General features: G+C 37.7%; 1 protein-coding gene across 8 annotated transcripts in view; it reads left to right on the top strand.

Moving 5' to 3' along the window:
* KIF21A (kinesin family member 21A) overlaps nucleotides 1-17,350 on the top strand; it is a 140,861-nt gene that overhangs the window by 63,941 nt on the left and 59,570 nt on the right. For all 8 annotated transcript variants that reach the window (XM_079774806.1, XM_079774805.1, XM_079774804.1 and 5 more), the window contains exons 2-8: nucleotides 7,811-8,033; nucleotides 8,164-8,346; nucleotides 10,303-10,452; nucleotides 11,152-11,286; nucleotides 11,807-11,974; nucleotides 13,215-13,330; nucleotides 16,649-16,844. In XM_079774806.1, the coding sequence (XP_079630932.1) occupies nucleotides 7,811-8,033; nucleotides 8,164-8,346; nucleotides 10,303-10,452; nucleotides 11,152-11,286; nucleotides 11,807-11,974; nucleotides 13,215-13,330; nucleotides 16,649-16,844 (1,171 nt within the window). The remainder of the gene's footprint in view (nucleotides 1-7,810; nucleotides 8,034-8,163; nucleotides 8,347-10,302; nucleotides 10,453-11,151; nucleotides 11,287-11,806; nucleotides 11,975-13,214; nucleotides 13,331-16,648; nucleotides 16,845-17,350) is intronic.

Below are 17,350 nucleotides of genomic sequence, written 5' to 3'. Positions count from 1 at the left end.
ACTATTAACAATTTAATTCCCTTTTAAAAGAATCTGTTACTCAGGAACTTGGGCTTCCATTCTGAAAAAAAATTTCTTTACTGGCTATATGGAGATAGTGAACATAATAATATTGAAAGAATTCCCATTTTGGCTTTTATAATATTCTCTTGTGATATGAATAGCAGGATGAATGGGGGTTTGTTACTTATTACTATGAAAAGGTTAGCTTTAGGATTATGATTTTTCATTGAAAATGGAGGTATAATATTATTCAGTTTGATTATCTTTGCACAGCAACATATGTGTGCATATTTATAAGTATATGTATGTACACATATATCCAAGTTACAATGTTCACGATTGTGCTATCCTTCTATTCCTGAGATAATAGTTTTACCTTTAATTGCTTTGAAGATTCAGGGCATCCAAAGGCATTTTGAAAAACATGGCTATAGTGTGGGGAAGGCAAAGAGTAAATTATGCATTCCTTAACGTGGTGGAAGGCCCAAATGGATTGAAGGTGTTAAGGTGCCTCCTGAAGGAATTGACTTGGAGAATCTTCAAGTGGTGCTGAAACAACAACACTTTATACCTACATATTTTATTGCCACACACTTTCTCATTTGTCCAAGATGCTGTGATGTGGATGTGGCAGAAATCACATTACCGTTGTATATATGGGAAACAGGTGAAGAGTGACTTGCTGAAGGACAGTTAGTACATGTTAGGTAAGACTGTGAAGAACCTGAGATTTTACACAAGCGAGCTTGTTACTGTTTCATGTATAGTGGCAGAAGACACAGACTCCTGAGTAACAGGCGGAGGACTTTTATTACTCACAGTACAGTAAGCATTGTGGACTTCATGTTGATTTGAGTGGCTTTCCCCCCTCTCCCTTGCCCCCAGTCCAATAGAGGCAGTGCAGGTAGACCAATTCTTGTATGGATGCTGTGCAGGCAGTGGGATGTGAAGAAACACTGAGCTTGGGAATTCACTGTTTTCATAGAAAGCAGAGGCATGCCAACTCTTGGTCAAGTGGAAGGCATTATCTCTGAAGGTGGCTGGCTGCAAATGTAACCTTGAGAAAGGATCCATGAAGAGAGCAGTCAGGGGCTTGCATTCTTTTTTAAAAAAATATATATTCTTTTATTGATTTCGGAGAGGAAGGGAGAGGAAGAGAGAGATAGAAACATCAATAATGAGAAAGAATCATTGACTGGCCCCCTGCTGTATACCCTACTCTGGGGATCGAACTGGGACCACCTTGTTCATAGGTCAATGCTTAACCATTGAGCAACAGCAGCTGGGTTGGGTCCTGCATTCTTGGGATGCACAGCAGGAATGTGCAGGAATGCTCAGGTCTCTTCCAACAATTAAAGGTTAAAATCAGTTTTGCTGACTTTTGTGACTAAAACTCTACCTGCAAGGGTAGCAACTATAAGCCATTCCCCCCACAAAAAAATGTTTAGCTTCATATTTCTCTGTCCTATCCAAGACATCTTGAAAGTAGTCCTTTGGCTTATTTGATATTCTTGATCACTAAAACCAGTTAGGGTTATGATGAAGGCGGAGAACAGAAAAGAGGGCCCAATTTAAGAACTGGTCTCAGTCCCACAATCTCCTCTAACCTTTACAGCTACTGCCACTGCAAGGAGCCCAGATAATGTTTTCACCAATGAAGTTCCTTGTGCCTCTGGCCATAGGAACATTTGCTATAAAAATTGGAGGGCATAATAAGAACCACGGAGAAATAAAGAACAAGTGATGTTACTAATAGTAGAAATACGGTATGAAGGAAAAAAAGGTCAATTATTGATGCTTCTTTTAAGTCAGAATTTAGCTGTTCTTAAAAGAATAATTATAATAGAATTTGAAGTTAGAAAGAACTTTAGGAACCTTAGGAATGTTAAATCCAGGCTGCTTATCTTATAGATTAGAAAATTGAGACATAGAACGGTTAAATGATTGCTCAAGATCAAGTTTCTAGTAAAAGAATAAAGTGATGGAGCCCAAGTTACTAGTACATTATTGTGATGACTGCATACTTGGTATTGGAATGTCCCCCCTCGGTGCTCCCCCCTCACCCCGCTTAACTAGAGCAGGTTATAAGATTCAGTCAATAAAAATTTGTTGAATTACTTTGTCTTATGAATGAATAAATATATTATCTGTCTTCAAAGAATTTATTTACTAGTGTAACAGCAAGAATTCAAATTGATATATACTACTCTAAAATCATGTGCAAATTGCATAGATTAATTCAAGCTTAGGGGAAGGAGACAACACTTTAGAAAAGTATGTAGAGATGTGTGAGCTAAGTCTTAAAGAATTACAAAGAGGTTTCTAGAAAGAGAAATGGAGGGAGAGCATTCCAAGCAGAGAGAAAACCATGGCAATGATGAATGATATGTACAAGTTGACCAAGACATGGCCAGTGGTTTGGTGTAGCTGGGTGTGCTAGACTTGAGAATGGACAAGCAGGTAGAATCCTGATTAGGAAAATCTTAGAGACCATGCTAAACAATAAGAGCATTTTTTTTTTGGGAAAAGATGGGCTCATAAATCAGAATCAGTTAAAAAAAAGGGATGTCACAAAAACAAACTGGTTATAAAGAATTGAGAAATATGATGTTTGAAGGGCAGCAGTACTATTATATGCCATCCCCAAGTATGCCACTGTGACATATTTTGAGTGAAAGGCAATTAAAAAGCAGCAACAAGAAAATATCTGTCCTCACCCTATTTGCCTAAAAGCAGGACATGTATTTGTAAAGGTGTTAGCCCTCCCGCCTCTCTCTGGAACACAGAAGTTAATCACTGGTTATGGCATAGAGGAACCTGCCTAACAAACTCTACTAACTAGCTCTGATCTTCCATTAGTTTCTCTCGATATTTATGTATTTTCCCACAATTTGCTGTCCTAGAAACTCAGTTCTTTCCCCTTTTGTTAAGATGTTATAAAAATCCAAGTTCTAACCACCGTCTGAGTTGCTCATCATAAACTTCATGTTAACAAACCTCAATTTGTTTTCTGTTTGTTAATCTTTTGTCAGTCTAATTTACAGGAGAACCTAGGAGGGTAGAGGGAAAAGTATTTTTCTCCTTTACAAGTTGTAGATAGGATCAAATGCTTAGGAGAGATCAGGTAGGACAAATTCTAAAAAGGGTCTACTCTATTTGGAGATAGAAAGGTCATTGGTGCCTTCTGCCTGAGCAGTTTCGCTGGACAATGAGAGCAGGTGGAATGGGTGCTATAGACGGAGGGAACGATTCAGATGTGAGAAAACGGACACAGCCTTTGTTCATCTCCTCTCATCATAAAAAACTGAATAATTAACAGCTCATGTCATGCTCTGTTTCAAACTTTCAACCCTCACAAACTGTTTGAACAGATTTTTTTTTCCTGTATGGCTCTCCATGGGCTTTCCCTTTCAGATCCCACCCCCTCGGTCAATGGGCCACAAAGGATAAAAGGTTCCATACTTCATGCTAATAAAAAAAAGCACATTCTCTAGCAAAACTGTCACTATTTTCCATAATAGCCTCACCCTGCCTACATTCATTTCCAATGTGGCATTTTTCAAAAATCCATCTCCATTAGCAAGTTCATATTATAGATAGAACCCCCATTGTTGTTGTCCTTTATAATATAATATAATTTTTTAAAATGTATTTTTATTGATTCTTAAAGAGAAAGAAAGGGAGAGGAGTGAGAGATACAGAAACATCGATGAGAGAGAAACATCAACATTGATCGGCTGCCTCCGGTACACTCCCTGTTGGGAATTGAGCCCACAACCCAGGCATGTACTCTGACTGAGAATTGAACCAGTGACCTAGTGGTGCATGGGTCGATGCTCAACCACTGAACAACACTGGCCAGGTAATAATATAATTTTTCTATGTGATATTAGAATGTCATCCTAAATATTTATGACATAAGTTTTATACATAATTGTTTTTTTAAAGAAACAGTCAAATATATCTAGGTGTATTATTACACATTTAAAAAGCCTGCAAGGATTTTTCTTTATTTCTTGGTGTTGATGCTAACCAAAATGTTAACACTGATTATTTCTTAGTGTTGCGATTAGGTGAATCTGTTTAATGTTCTTATTTTTATGTAAAAATATTAAGAAAGAGTGTATCTCAAAGTATTTAGAGGAATAGATGTCTGATTCTATTTTTAGTCTTCTCTTTCCGAGAAGGGTTGGTGTATTTTGTCTACATATAAGCTCAAATTATAGTTTTGAAATTGAGGTTTGTAGCTATACAAACTCTTTACATTATTAAAACAGGTGATTTGGGTTGGGTTAGAATTTCATCAGAGAATTCTTGACTGGAGTATAAATTTAGGTATTTGGAGAGTTTAACAAGCTAATTTTTGAAGGGGAATTGAAAAGGTGACTATATTCCTAAACTTTGAAGTAGAGTCAGCTTCCAATTGTATGCACGTAGGGGAGACCACCCTTCTTAGGTGGGAGTGTCTCAGACCTGCTGGGGAACTGCCATTGCCTGGTTGTGGTAGAAAAGGATCCTGCCCATCTTGTTGGTTTTTAAAGCCATTCTCTCTCTCTGCCCGTGCAGATGGATGGAATTGTGCATCATTGCTTCAGACACAAACTCCTCCCCATTAGCAAGGACTATAAGTCAGATGAATGGAGGTTAGGAGATTAAGTTCTGAGTGACACTGGAACTCTAAAATTGGCTGTTATATCTGCAGTACAAGTGGCAACTATTCTTTGTTCTGTTGAAATGAAATTGAAAGTATATCAGCCAAACCCTGGCCGGTGTTGCTCAATGGTTAGAGTGGTGGCCTGCACACCAAAGGGTCTCAGGTTTGATTCCTGGTCAAGGGGGCACGTACCTGGGTTGCAGGTTCCATCCTGGCCCCGGTTGAGTGGGGGAGGCAACCAATCGATGTATCTCTCTCTCATCGATGTTTCCCTCTTTCTCTCCTTTCTTTTCCTATCCCTCTTTCCCTCTCTTCCTTCCATGCTCTCTAAAATTCAATGGAGAAAATATCCTCAGGTGATAATTTAGCAACAACAAAAAAGACAGTATCTTAGCCAAATAAGTTAGCCTGTGGTTATAACTACTTAAAATTAATACGGAATTGATTTCAAACATTTCATTTAGATAGTGTATTTATTTTTATCTGTCTTATTACATGGGGTTTATTAAGGCTTCGTAGTAAAGCTATCTGTCAAGCAGGGAGAAAGCAGAATCCTGGGGTAAATATGGTAGCTTTCAGGAAAGAGAACAGCCGAGAACAGCCTGGGCTCAGATATGACTTTATGTTGGAATGCAAACTATTCATGTTATCTTCTCAAAGAAGTGAAATCTAAACAGAAATTGAAAACATGAGATGTTCAGGGTGGAGAAGAGTAAGCCAGGAAAAGAGAACAGCTTATTTTAAGACATAGAGGCCAAAGAGGGCATACCTTGTTAGTGAAACTGGTTTAAAAGAAATCATCACCACCAAAAATCCTGTCATGCAAGCATGGAGCATGGCAAGAGGAGACGCTGCAGAGAGATTTAGGGACTTACTGAAGGGTTTTTAAGTCAGGTAGCTACCTGATCAACTTCATATTTTATAAATATCACTAATATCACAGGGTGTGGAACAGTTCAGGGGGCCAAGACTAGATGGCTATTGAGGAGACTTTTGCAATAATCTAAGTACTAGTAAGAGATAATGGTAGCTTTGATAAGGGTGGTGTTGGTGGGGAAGGAGAGAAATGTGTGGGCTCGAGAACTATCCCAGAGATAATTAATAGCTCTTGCAGACAGATTAGATAGATGGAGCAGGGAAGAGGGAGTCATTGAGGTTGACTCTCCTGTTTCTGACTTGGCAACAGTCAGAACAGTGATTCCCCCGAGGAGATGGGGTTTGTTTGGGTTTCCTCCCCTTGGCTGGATGAAGTGAGATAGGAGAAGAGGAGTTTGGAAAGAAGAGAATATTAATTTTGAGAAAGACAGGAAATGTGGAACCAGAAAGCTAAAGTTGCTACTACCATGGGCTGTTTTTATAGTTCACAACCTAGGTCCTTATAAGAATCCCTTTGTTTTAACACACACACACACACACACACACACACACACACACACACACACACACACTGTCTATATGTGTGTGTATTTAAATATTTAATCTGGATAACAGTACATAAATATTATTTCTCTCTCTCTCCTTTTTATAATAAACTATCCTGCAGTCAAATAGTGTTAGATCTAAAAGGAACCTTGGAAATGACCCTTTCTCTCCACAAGTGAGGAGACTGGAACTCTGAGAGAAGACCATTTGTTATCTTTAGAGGAAAAGAAGTAACAGAACCCAGGTCTCCTAGCGGCCACTCCATTGCTCTTTTCATTGTACCTAGCTAGCTTCACAATGAGCATTGCATCCCATTACAACAAATACACGAAGTTAAAGACTTTATAAAAGAAAACACCATTATCATAGAGGAAAGAAAAAATTGCATTAACAAATATATTCATTAACACATTTTTTGGCAGTATAGAATACTATTTTAGATAACCAGGGTCGCAGATGTCTAGTCTCTTCTCAGTATTGTCTTTCCTATCCTTCCATTGACCATTCATTCTGATGAAGCGGAAGGGGCTGGAACTCAGGAAATCTGGGCGTAGGCTTGACTTTAATTCTGAAAAATAGGTGAACTGGTTCTACTTCCATAGGCCTGTTTCCGTATCTGAAGAAATTAAAATGTGGGACCAGAGTCCTTTAAAATACTTTCTTTACTCTGTCTTTATCACTTCATATTTTCCATCATTGGTTGTCTTTCCTTTCGTCCTTAAACGGCTTCTCCTCCGTGGCAAAGAGAAACTTCTTAAAATCCCCAGGTACAGGAAGTCAGTGATGGGTGTGTTCAGGATGGTCCTGTTTACAGCAAGAATAGAATAGGGCCAGATTTTGGGTTATTCTGTTCACATATCATTGTATTTACTGTTCTTCTTTGAAAATAAAAATAGGCCTTGGCATTAGGAAGAGAGGCAGGAGAGGAAGACTCTGGAGTAGATCGGGGTGGGGGTTGGGTGCTAAGGTCTTCCCAGCACAGACAGGAAACCTGAGGAGCTGTACCTGGTGATTCATGGGTTTCGGAGAGAAAATACTGTATTTCTTTTGTAATAAATTTGTATTTATTTTTTTAAGTAAAATCTGCTTTTGTGTTTGCCATAATATATGGCAAATCAATATCGTACATGCATATCATTTACAAATGAATACACATACACATATGTTGTGGGAATACGTGTAAACACTTTAAGCTGACAGGAGGATGTGTTCAAACAAGTTTGGAAACCACTGGTGAAGAGACCTTGCTTGGGGCGATGGGTGCACGGAACAGTGCGCAGATGATGTGTTGTTGAGTTGTACACTGGGAACCTGTATGGTTTTGTGAACCAATGTCATGAATTCAGTTAAAAAACAACAACAACAAGCGAGTAAAGGGCATCAAGATATCATCCTTCCTGGAAATAAGAAAAATAACTCTAAAACAAAAATAGCAACAAAGAGCATTTTGGTGGCAGAATTATTTAACTGAGTCTTTTACCTCTTACAGAGTTGAGGAAACATATTCACCCATAAAAAATATTTATTTAATTTACTCTTGTTCATGATTTTTTGGTATTGCTAAGTAACTGACACTGAAATGGACTCGGTATAATTTATTTAAACTTTTCAACAGAAGGAGCAGGCATTAGTGCTTTTAAAAAAATTGGCCAGGAATTTTTGTCCTATTTATTAGTTTTTTTTTTCAATTTATTATATCTTCTTTTATTTTTTCTTGGCTATTTCTCACAGAATAAGACCACAACTTGCCAAAGAAAAGATTGAAGGATGCCATATTTGTACGTCGGTCACACCGGGAGAACCTCAGGTCTTCCTAGGGAAAGACAAAGCCTTTACTTTCGATTATGTGTTTGACATTGACTCCCAACAAGAACAGATCTACACTCATTGCATAGAGAAACTAATTGAAGGCTGTTTTGAAGGATACAATGCTACAGTTTTTGCTTATGGACAAGTAAGTATCAGATTATTTTCATAGAGTTGTAACTGTTCAGAAGTGTCAATTCAGTTGCACTTTCATTTTTGTTCTTTGAGGTGATGTTATTGCGAGCAAGCACGTTATTTTTCTCTGTTGCTTTATTCAGACTGGAGCTGGTAAAACATACACCATGGGAACAGGATTTGATGTTAACATCATCGAGGAGGAGCAGGGTATTATTTCTCGTGCTGTTAAACACCTTTTCAAGAGCATTGAAGAAAAAAAACACACCGCAATGAAAAATGGGCTTCCTCCTCCAGATTTTAAAGTGAATGCACAATTCTTAGAGGTAAAAGACTAATTGTGTCATTATTTTATTTTAAATTTTGTCCTTGAGACCGTAGACTTTGTGATTTTATGCTTCTGGCTTCTAGTACAGTGTTTTGCACAGAGTGCTCAGTAAATGTTTGAGTAAATGAACATTAGGTCATAGGTAGCAGGAAGATTAGACAATAGATAATAAGTATTCCTTACTTGTTGGCTTTTAAGATTATAAACACTTGGCCAGTGTCCATAGAGTAAAAGAATGAATATTGTTTATTTCTGAATCTCTCTGGACCCTATCTATAATTTCTGTTATAATGTAGGCAGGCTCACAAAGTGCTGGAAACTCAGTGATTAAGACCAAAAGGGAGGGAGAGAACATGAGGAATAATAGGACGAAGGCTGCAGCACTAATCTGGCTGCAGAAGCTGGTATTCCTGCAAGGATAGGCAGATGTTTGGATGCAAAGTCCAAAGGTTGGGGCAGGTTTGGATTAATTTAGGTCACTGTAGTCTGGTGGGAGGGACATAAGAGTCAGAGGACATGTCGGATATGAGCAATATTGCAGTTAGGTGAATGGTGGGTGACATTATAGTTCTGGGTGCTTTGTTCAAAGAATGTTCTAGTTTAATTCTAGTCTGGATAACCCGAACTAATATTTGGTCATTGATGAAACATTTTATTTGACATTATACAGCACAAAATAGAAAACAATTCAAGTTAACATACGTTATCTTACTGCTGGTTTTAATAGCTATCCCAGTTTAGTAAAAACCAAAAGCAAGATAAGTAACTGATGGAAAAAGAAAAAAAAAAGTGTTTTCCATCTTCCCTTTTACTCTCCAAAATGCTGTTGGGCATTGAGACTTTGAAGCATACTGATAGAAAAATGGTGTGTGCATCCTCTTCCAAGGAGTAGCTCAAGTTTGTCAGCCTCTATTGACACAGAAACACTAACATCATTGCCCATCTTACAGAATATTAAGTATTAATTTTTAGATACATTAAGAAAGGCTGTTGGGCAATAGGAAATAATTTTTAGCTTAAGTAAAACCTCTTAAAATCTTAATTAGGATTTGTCTACATTTGGTACATATTTCTTAGAGTTTTCTTGTATTTATAAACTAGAGGCCCAGTGCATGAATTCGTGCACAGGTGGGGGGTCCAGACGGCCCAGCCCCAATCTGGGCAGATCGAGGCAGGGCCTGTCAGGAGGAGGAAATGGCAGGAGGTTGGCCAGCCAGCCCGCCCTGATGGGGGCCTATCAGGGCCGGGCCAGCTGGGGGGAGGGGCCACAGGTGATTGGCCGACGGGCCTCACACCTGAATGGGGTTGGGGGGGTGATCAGGGGTCAGCAGCTGAGGGAGGGGTTGTGGGAGGGGCTGTGGGAGGTTGGCCGGCCAGCCCCACTTCCGATTGGTGTGTGTGGGGGCGATTGGGGTGGAGCTGGCTGGGGGGAGGGGTGGCGGATCTGGGGTGGGCTGGGTGGGAGGAGGGGCTGCAGGAGGTTGGCTGGCTCCACCCCCTATTGGGGTAGAGGGGGATCAGGGGCGGGGCCGGCCGGGGGGAGGGGCTGCAGGAGGTTGGTCAGCTGGCCCCACTTCCCTCCCCTGATCAGGCTGGTTCGCTGGCTGCAGTGGGTGTCATAATGGTTGTTAGGGTCATTACGGCGTTTCGGTCACTGGCTTTTTATATATATAGATATTTATCACTTGCAAAGGATTAATAGATCATTTTAGCTAGCTCTCAACTTATCAGTCATGATTACATCCTTTACTGTTCTTATTCTTATAAAGAAACCTGACATTCATTTGAATTTGTAATAATAATTGCCTCATTCATTTTTTATCTATTTTGAAGAAATATATGTCATTTTGAAGAACTTTAAGATATATTTGAAAGATAACATTATGCACTACATGTTGTTAAGCCATGAGGCAATTTCTTCTAAATTTAAACTTGCAATATTTCTTTTTGATAGCTGTACAATGAAGAGGTCCTTGACTTATTTGATACCACACGTGATATTGATGCAAAAAATAAAAAATCAAATATAAGAATTCATGAAGATTCAACTGGAGGAATTTATACTGTGGGAGTTACAACACGTACTGTGAATACAGAATCAGAGGTGACGTTCATATTATAGTTAAAATAAGGCATATTTGGCTTTATTTAATATTCAGCTTTGCTTATGGTTTGCTTAAGATCAAATTCTGAAATTTGTACTTTTCAGTGTAACATCTTGTAAAAATCTTGCCTTTTTTCCTCATATATTTTATATCAGGATTTTATTCTTAAAAATGTCACAGCTATGATAAAGGCAGTTCATTTATTGTAGCATCAAAAGAGTCCAAGGCAATGTATGTATAGTTATCTTTCACAGCTAGAAAAAGAGTTAGGTCATTAAAGGAGAAGGCTGGGACCACAATCCTTTTGCACCTTTTGCCGTCACATATATACGATTGTACCATGGCTCCTAAAGGGAGACTGTTAAGAAAAGTCACAAAAATATTTTGACAGACGATACAGAGTAGCCTGAGTAATACAAGATTTTGCTCAGTTTGTTCCCAAGTGTTCCACTGTAACAGTTTGGAATAAAAGCTGCAAATGTCAGCAAAAGGCAAACAATGGAATCTCAGTGTTTTCTCCTATTTAAAAGATAATACACTATTATACTGAGAAGTTCAGCTCAAAAAGTGCATGTAGCTAAAATAATATGAACTTCCACATCCTTTACATCCCTCAACATGGTGGGTTTTAGCATTAGCTCAGACTTCCGATTGTATGGTATCTTGCTTAAACATTGTTCTTTCTTCCCCTTTTCCAGATGATGCAATGTTTGAAGCTGGGTGCTTTATCGCGGACCACAGCTAGCACGCAGATGAATGTTCAGAGCTCTCGCTCACATGCCATTTTTACCATCCACTTGTGTCAAACCAGAATGTGTCCCCAAATAGATGCTGTGAGTTACTAGCTCTGATTTCTTAAACTTTCAGTCATCGTTTCCCTAAAGTCACATAAATCCCAGGAGAAGAGTACATATGAACCACATTTAGTTTGTTTAATTATTTCCTTTCCCAATGAGATGTCTCTGATCCTGTTTAAGCTGAAGCTGGCTAAGTGTAAGGTTTTGAAATAAACGTTTGAATATGCGTCTACGGCAACTGGAAAGTAAGCTGTGGCCATGTGGTGATGGAGGTAGTCACCCGAGATGCTTTGCTTTTGAGGACTGTGTGCTATAGGTGTTCTTTTATTAATACAAGCAAAGTCTTAGTTCATAACAGCCCGGTTCTGACAGTCAAGTTTCTTTCTGACTTTGTTGTAAGCTTCTAATTGCCAGCAGACATTTTTGCATTTATAATTATTTGGCTATATGCCGCTGTGTATGTGCGCGCGTGCACAAACACACCAGGGGAAAAGGGTTAGAAGATATGTAGTGTCACATTAATAAAAATATTTTCAATTATTGTCCTCAATTGCAGGAAAATGCTACTGATAACAAGGTGATTTCTGAATCATCACAGATGAATGAATTTGAAACCCTGACTGCAAAGTTCCATTTCGTTGATCTGGCAGGATCAGAAAGACTGAAGCGAACTGGAGCCACAGGCGAGAGGGCAAAAGAAGGCATTTCCATCAACTGTGGACTTGTAAGGCTAAGACTAAGACTGAGATGTTCCCTTGTTCTTTCCTCCTTTTGTAATACTTAATACCCAAGTGGAAAGCCTCCTTGCACTAAGCTGAGAAATGAGAGTTACAATAAACGCGTAAGCTTAGGCATAATGCCCTGAATTTTGATCTCCTCACGATTTTTCAGTCTTTCACATTTCAGATTTTCTTCATGTATGTAAATGTAGTTGGATTAAATTTTATGATATGTTCAGAAAATAGTATATATTGTGGAAGGGAGTTACAAAATTCCACATTTAAAAACATTTTGTCAGTATCAACGTTTAATTCTTATTATGGCACAGGGTGACTTTCAAAGTAGCATTTTTCCCCCTTCACATTTTGTGACAGTCACTTTATTTTAGGAATTATAATCAATGTTTTTTAGTGGATTTTTTCAAAATGAGAACTTTTTAGATTGTAATAGGAATTAACTTTAATACCCTGCCACCTAGTGGTGCTTTTCATTGGAAAACACCTTGTGTTTATTAGCACAAAGTTTCTGTTTTATGGAAGGATAGGAGAGGAGGAGAGGAAAGGGGGCCTTCCTGCACGCCCCCTACTGGGGATCCAGCCTGCAACCCGGGCATGTGCCCTGACTGGGAATCAACCGGCAATCTTCTGATGCCTGGGATGACGCTCAACCACTGAGCCACACTGGCCAGGGTTGGAAGAAAACATTTTTAGAGTAACTTTTTGTGTAATAAATCTTTTTATGTTGGTTAAAGGAGAGTTTGTTTTCCCATAAGGTAGCTATATTTCAATAAGATAGTGTCATGAAATTATTGAACTACTTAAACATTTAATTTCTTCACTGAGTTGAGGAGAAGAATTTGCAACCTGAATTGACAGTTTTCTGGGGACACAACCTGGTAGTCTGATAATTCTAGGGATGGTTAAAAGTCACTAATCTTTTATTTATCTCTAAAGAATATTTCTGAATAGAAGTTCAAGTATTTGTGAGTTATGAATATATATATATAAGTACTAAATTTTGAGTCAGTTTTAGTCAAATTTCATGTCAGTTTTTCATAGTTAATAGAGAAAACTTGGTTAATAGGTCATACTTCAAAATATAAATGTAAAAAAACCACAAAAACAAAAAAGCCCAGACCTGAATGTTTTCAATTCTGTCATGTCTCCATAATATTCTCTATAAGCCTTTATTTAAAAGTGTCATAATTAGTGCATTTTTATCATTTTTCTTTCTCTCTCTTTTAGTTGGCACTTGGCAATGTAATCAGTGCATTGGGAGACAAGAGCAAGAGGGCCACCCATGTCCCCTACCGAGATTCTAAGCTGACAAGACTGCTCCAGGATTCCCTCGGGGGTAACAGGTATGCATACGTGATTATCCATATTTGTGAATTTCACTTATCCATTATTATTAATGTAAGTTTGTAAAGCGACTTTTAAAAACTGGTTTTATTATAAAGCAAATTGACAGGATGAGGAACTAATAATTATCAATGACCGGAAATGTGTGCGGCTTTCTGTATGTTGTTACTTCACATAGTCCTTACACCCTCCCTTGAAGTAGGTATTATTATTCCTATTTTGTAGATAAGGACATTGAAATCCAGAGAGCCATTGATTCAGTCACTTAGCTTGTAAATGAAGTCCATTGCACGTTCTCTTTATACTTTATTGTTGTTCTGCTTAAGTGCTTGTCACCTAGCATATGCCTAATACAATTTTGTTAAAAAATACTAGTAAATGCTGTCTAAGTAAACACAAAGTAATTTAAATATGCTTTATACTATTTTACAAAGTCTCCTAAAAATTAAACTTTTTTTTTTTTTTTGCATGTGGGAAAAATTCTAAAAATGTCAGTTGAATGAAATACAGGGTATTTGCTGTTTATGAACTTTGTCAGCATCACTGATATTCCTTCTTTTCATATTTTGAATTATTCTGATGTTTCATCAGCTAAACACATTATTTTGTAATGCATTCCTTTTTATAAACATCAACATGTTGGCTTTATGAGTAGAAACATTTTTGTCATTTAAATTCAAACAGTACAATTCAGCAAGTTCAGATAGCCGTTACATTTTTATTTCTTCTTTTACAGTTAACAGAGTCTATTTTAGTGTTTTCAAGCTAAAGAATCTCAGGTACTTCTCATCCATTTCCTTACTAGGTGGTAACTCTTCAAACAAGAAGACCTCTTTAGTGAGCAACAATTCCTGCTTAGAATTTTAAGACTGAACTCAATTTAAAAGCATTGCACTTTGTATAAGCTTTGGGGAATAGAAGACCTTCATTTTGTGATGTTTGTATAAATTATTCTTAAAAGAAAAATTAGATCAAAGGTATTTTTGGACAAAAGTTGCATATATTTTTATGCATAATCTAGTGACTTTTATTTTTAAAAGTGAAGCTGGATTTTATACATTTATAAAGTTATAACAAGATTATAGCAAAAATTCTGAAAAGTGCAGAAAAATATAAAGCATGAGAAAAATCAATTATATTTCTATTACTTACAAGTAACTACTGTTAACATTGCAATGCATTTCCTCCCTAATGCATAATATAATATGATATATGATATAATAATATATGATATGTAACATATTAATATAAATGGTATGGTTTCATTTAAGACAGATATGTGGTTTTATATATATTGAGCAACTTTAAAAGTAAACAACTTCAATGTTTTCTTTTGAGCTTTTCATAAACACAATCATTTTTGAATATATATCTTTTGGATTTTATTTAATGACCATTTCCCTGTATAATAGATCTTAGCACTTCTCATTCTTGACTTTCCCATTCTCCTTAAGCACTTGATCCCAATGCTTTTCAAGGACAAGTTCTTTTCCTCCTTCACCCCAAATTTGTGATTTGTGGTGGGTTAATAATGTGCATGACTGTACTCAACTTGCCCCGTTTGTGACTTACCATGTGAATTCAAAAACACTGGAACTGATCTATACTCTATTCAGTGAGTGCATTGATTATAGCAATCTCAAATGTTGCAAAATTTTAAGATGCTTATTTTTCATTTCTATACTTATTATGAACTGTTTACAAATAGTTTGCAGACTGGCATTGGACTGGGGTCTATACTTTGAGTAGTCCTGTTCTCTAATCAGTGTTTATAACCATTACTCTTACTTGATTACCTTATCTTCTTCATCAAAAAAGAGCTAGAGGTGCATGAATTATCTTAACTTTCAGATGTCCAATATATAAGTACTAGAAGCCCAATGCACGAAGATCCGTGCTAGAATGGGCTTTCCTTTCCCTGGCTGCCGGCACCGCCTTTCCACTCTGGCCCAGCCCCTTTCCCCTCAGGCCCTGGAGCCGCTTCTTTCCACTCCGGCCCCTCCTTCCCATGCTGCCAGAGGCCCTGAGAGACCGGGGGTGGGGCAGAACACACCATCTCTCAGTGGCTGAGTATGCAAATCAACCTCCATCTTTGTTGGGTTAATTTGCATATCACTCCTGATTGGCTGGTGGCATAGTGGAGGTACGGTCAATTTACATGTTTGTCTATTATCAGGTAAGATTATGTACACATGACATACTCCACAAACAATTATTAATGGCCTAGTATGTTTTAAATATTGTGTTATCCAAAATAAAAGTTGATGGTCCTTGGCCCCTAGAGTTTAGGGTGTAAGAGCTGGCATCTATAAAATTTCAAAATAATAATAATAATATAACCAATAAAAAAGAGATATGCAGGGGGTATGGAGAAGCAGAGAGAATAAGTACAGTCAGATGAGGGTTGGATTCTTGGATGAGATGATATCTGAGTTGAGCCTTGAATAATAATAAGAGTGAGGATAAATAAGAATGAGCAATGGTCAATAAAGGCAAAAAGATGGATGGAATGGGATGTCTTTTAAAAGGATTACTAGGAGTGCTGTGTTGAAATTATTGGGGGAAGGCAGAAGGCAGGAGTGGAAGCAGGAGACTAGGAGGTGATTAATTAGAATTGATGGGCATGAATTCCCTACTGGGGTGGGTTAATTCGCTCTTTCAGTGTCAGTGCCGATTAGAATGTCCTTGTCTGTTTCATTGACAGACATAATAGCTGGGGCATACTAAGCATTTTACTATTCTATTCTTTGGTTGGTAAAGCAATTCATCATTACTGTAAAGTAATGTTTCCCTTCTCTCCTGTGTAATCTGGCCTGAACTTTGACCAATCAATCACAAATGATGTTTTTTATAACATATGGATATACTATACACTTGTTCAGGTGGTAGGCTTTTAGTACAAAATTTTTTGCTAACAACAAAAATCAGGTTACAAGTGATTAAATAAAAAGAAAAAAAGTTTAAATCCTCAAATATTAAGTAGATAATGATTTTTGAATTTCAGTTTGGAACATAGGTAGATTAAATTTTAGAATTATTCTGTGTGCATTGCCTCAACTCTTTTTTGTAAAGAGGTGAGAAATAAATATATGTACTTATACTTTCTCAAAACATTATGGATTCAAAGAAGGATAATATAAATTCATTTTCTTTAAGACAGTCGTAAAGCATAGGGGCTTTTACATTTGCTTTTATTTTTAAGTTATCAGTGTCAATCTTTTGGTATCTCAAAGAGAAGATATTATTCAAAAGGCAGGGATTTAAAAAGTGATTATTGCAGTGCTTTATTTGCCTTTATTCTTCTTTGTCACTTTCAGCCAAACAATCATGATAGCATGTGTCAGCCCTTCAGACAGGGATTTTATGGAAAGTTTAAATACCCTCAAATACGCCAATCGAGCTAGAAATATCAAGAACAAGGTGATGGTCAATCAGGACAGAGCTAGTCAGCAGATCAATGCACTCCGCAGTGAGATCACACGACTTCAGATGGAGCTCATGGAGTACAAAACAGTAAGCTACTGGGTTTGACTTTGCATTCTGTGATACATTTTGTGAACACAATGATGCCTTTTGTGATGGCTTGCACACGTGTTTCTCTGGAGCCTCCGGTCTGTCATGATAGTGGTCTTCTTCCTTTTGAAGGTAGAATTCTCTGGTTTTCCTTGTGGGTAGCCTTTAATAATGTTTAATCTATCTATCAACCTGATTCAAAAGGCTTCCTATTTAATCAATCAATTTATTTATTATTTTAAAATTGATTTTAGAGAGGTAAGAAGCGGGGAGAGAAAGAGAAGAGAAACATCCATTGGCTGCCTCCTGTACAGGCCTGATCGCAACCGAGGTATGTGCCCTGACTGGGAATGGAGCCCATAACCTTCCAGTGCCTCAGACAACACTCCATCTAACTGAGACACACCAGCCAGTGCTCAATCAATTCCTTTAGTGACAGAACTGCCATGGAGAGATGCTGTAGAGTAAGAGGATCACTTTTGCCTTGAGGCTGTTAAGACAACGGG

This window comes from Cnephaeus nilssonii (assembly GCF_951640355.1).
Source record: "Cnephaeus nilssonii genome assembly, chromosome: 6".
NCBI classification, from domain to species: domain Eukaryota; kingdom Metazoa; phylum Chordata; class Mammalia; order Chiroptera; family Vespertilionidae; genus Cnephaeus; species Cnephaeus nilssonii.
This window is presented reverse-complemented; position numbering and strand designations above follow the sequence as displayed.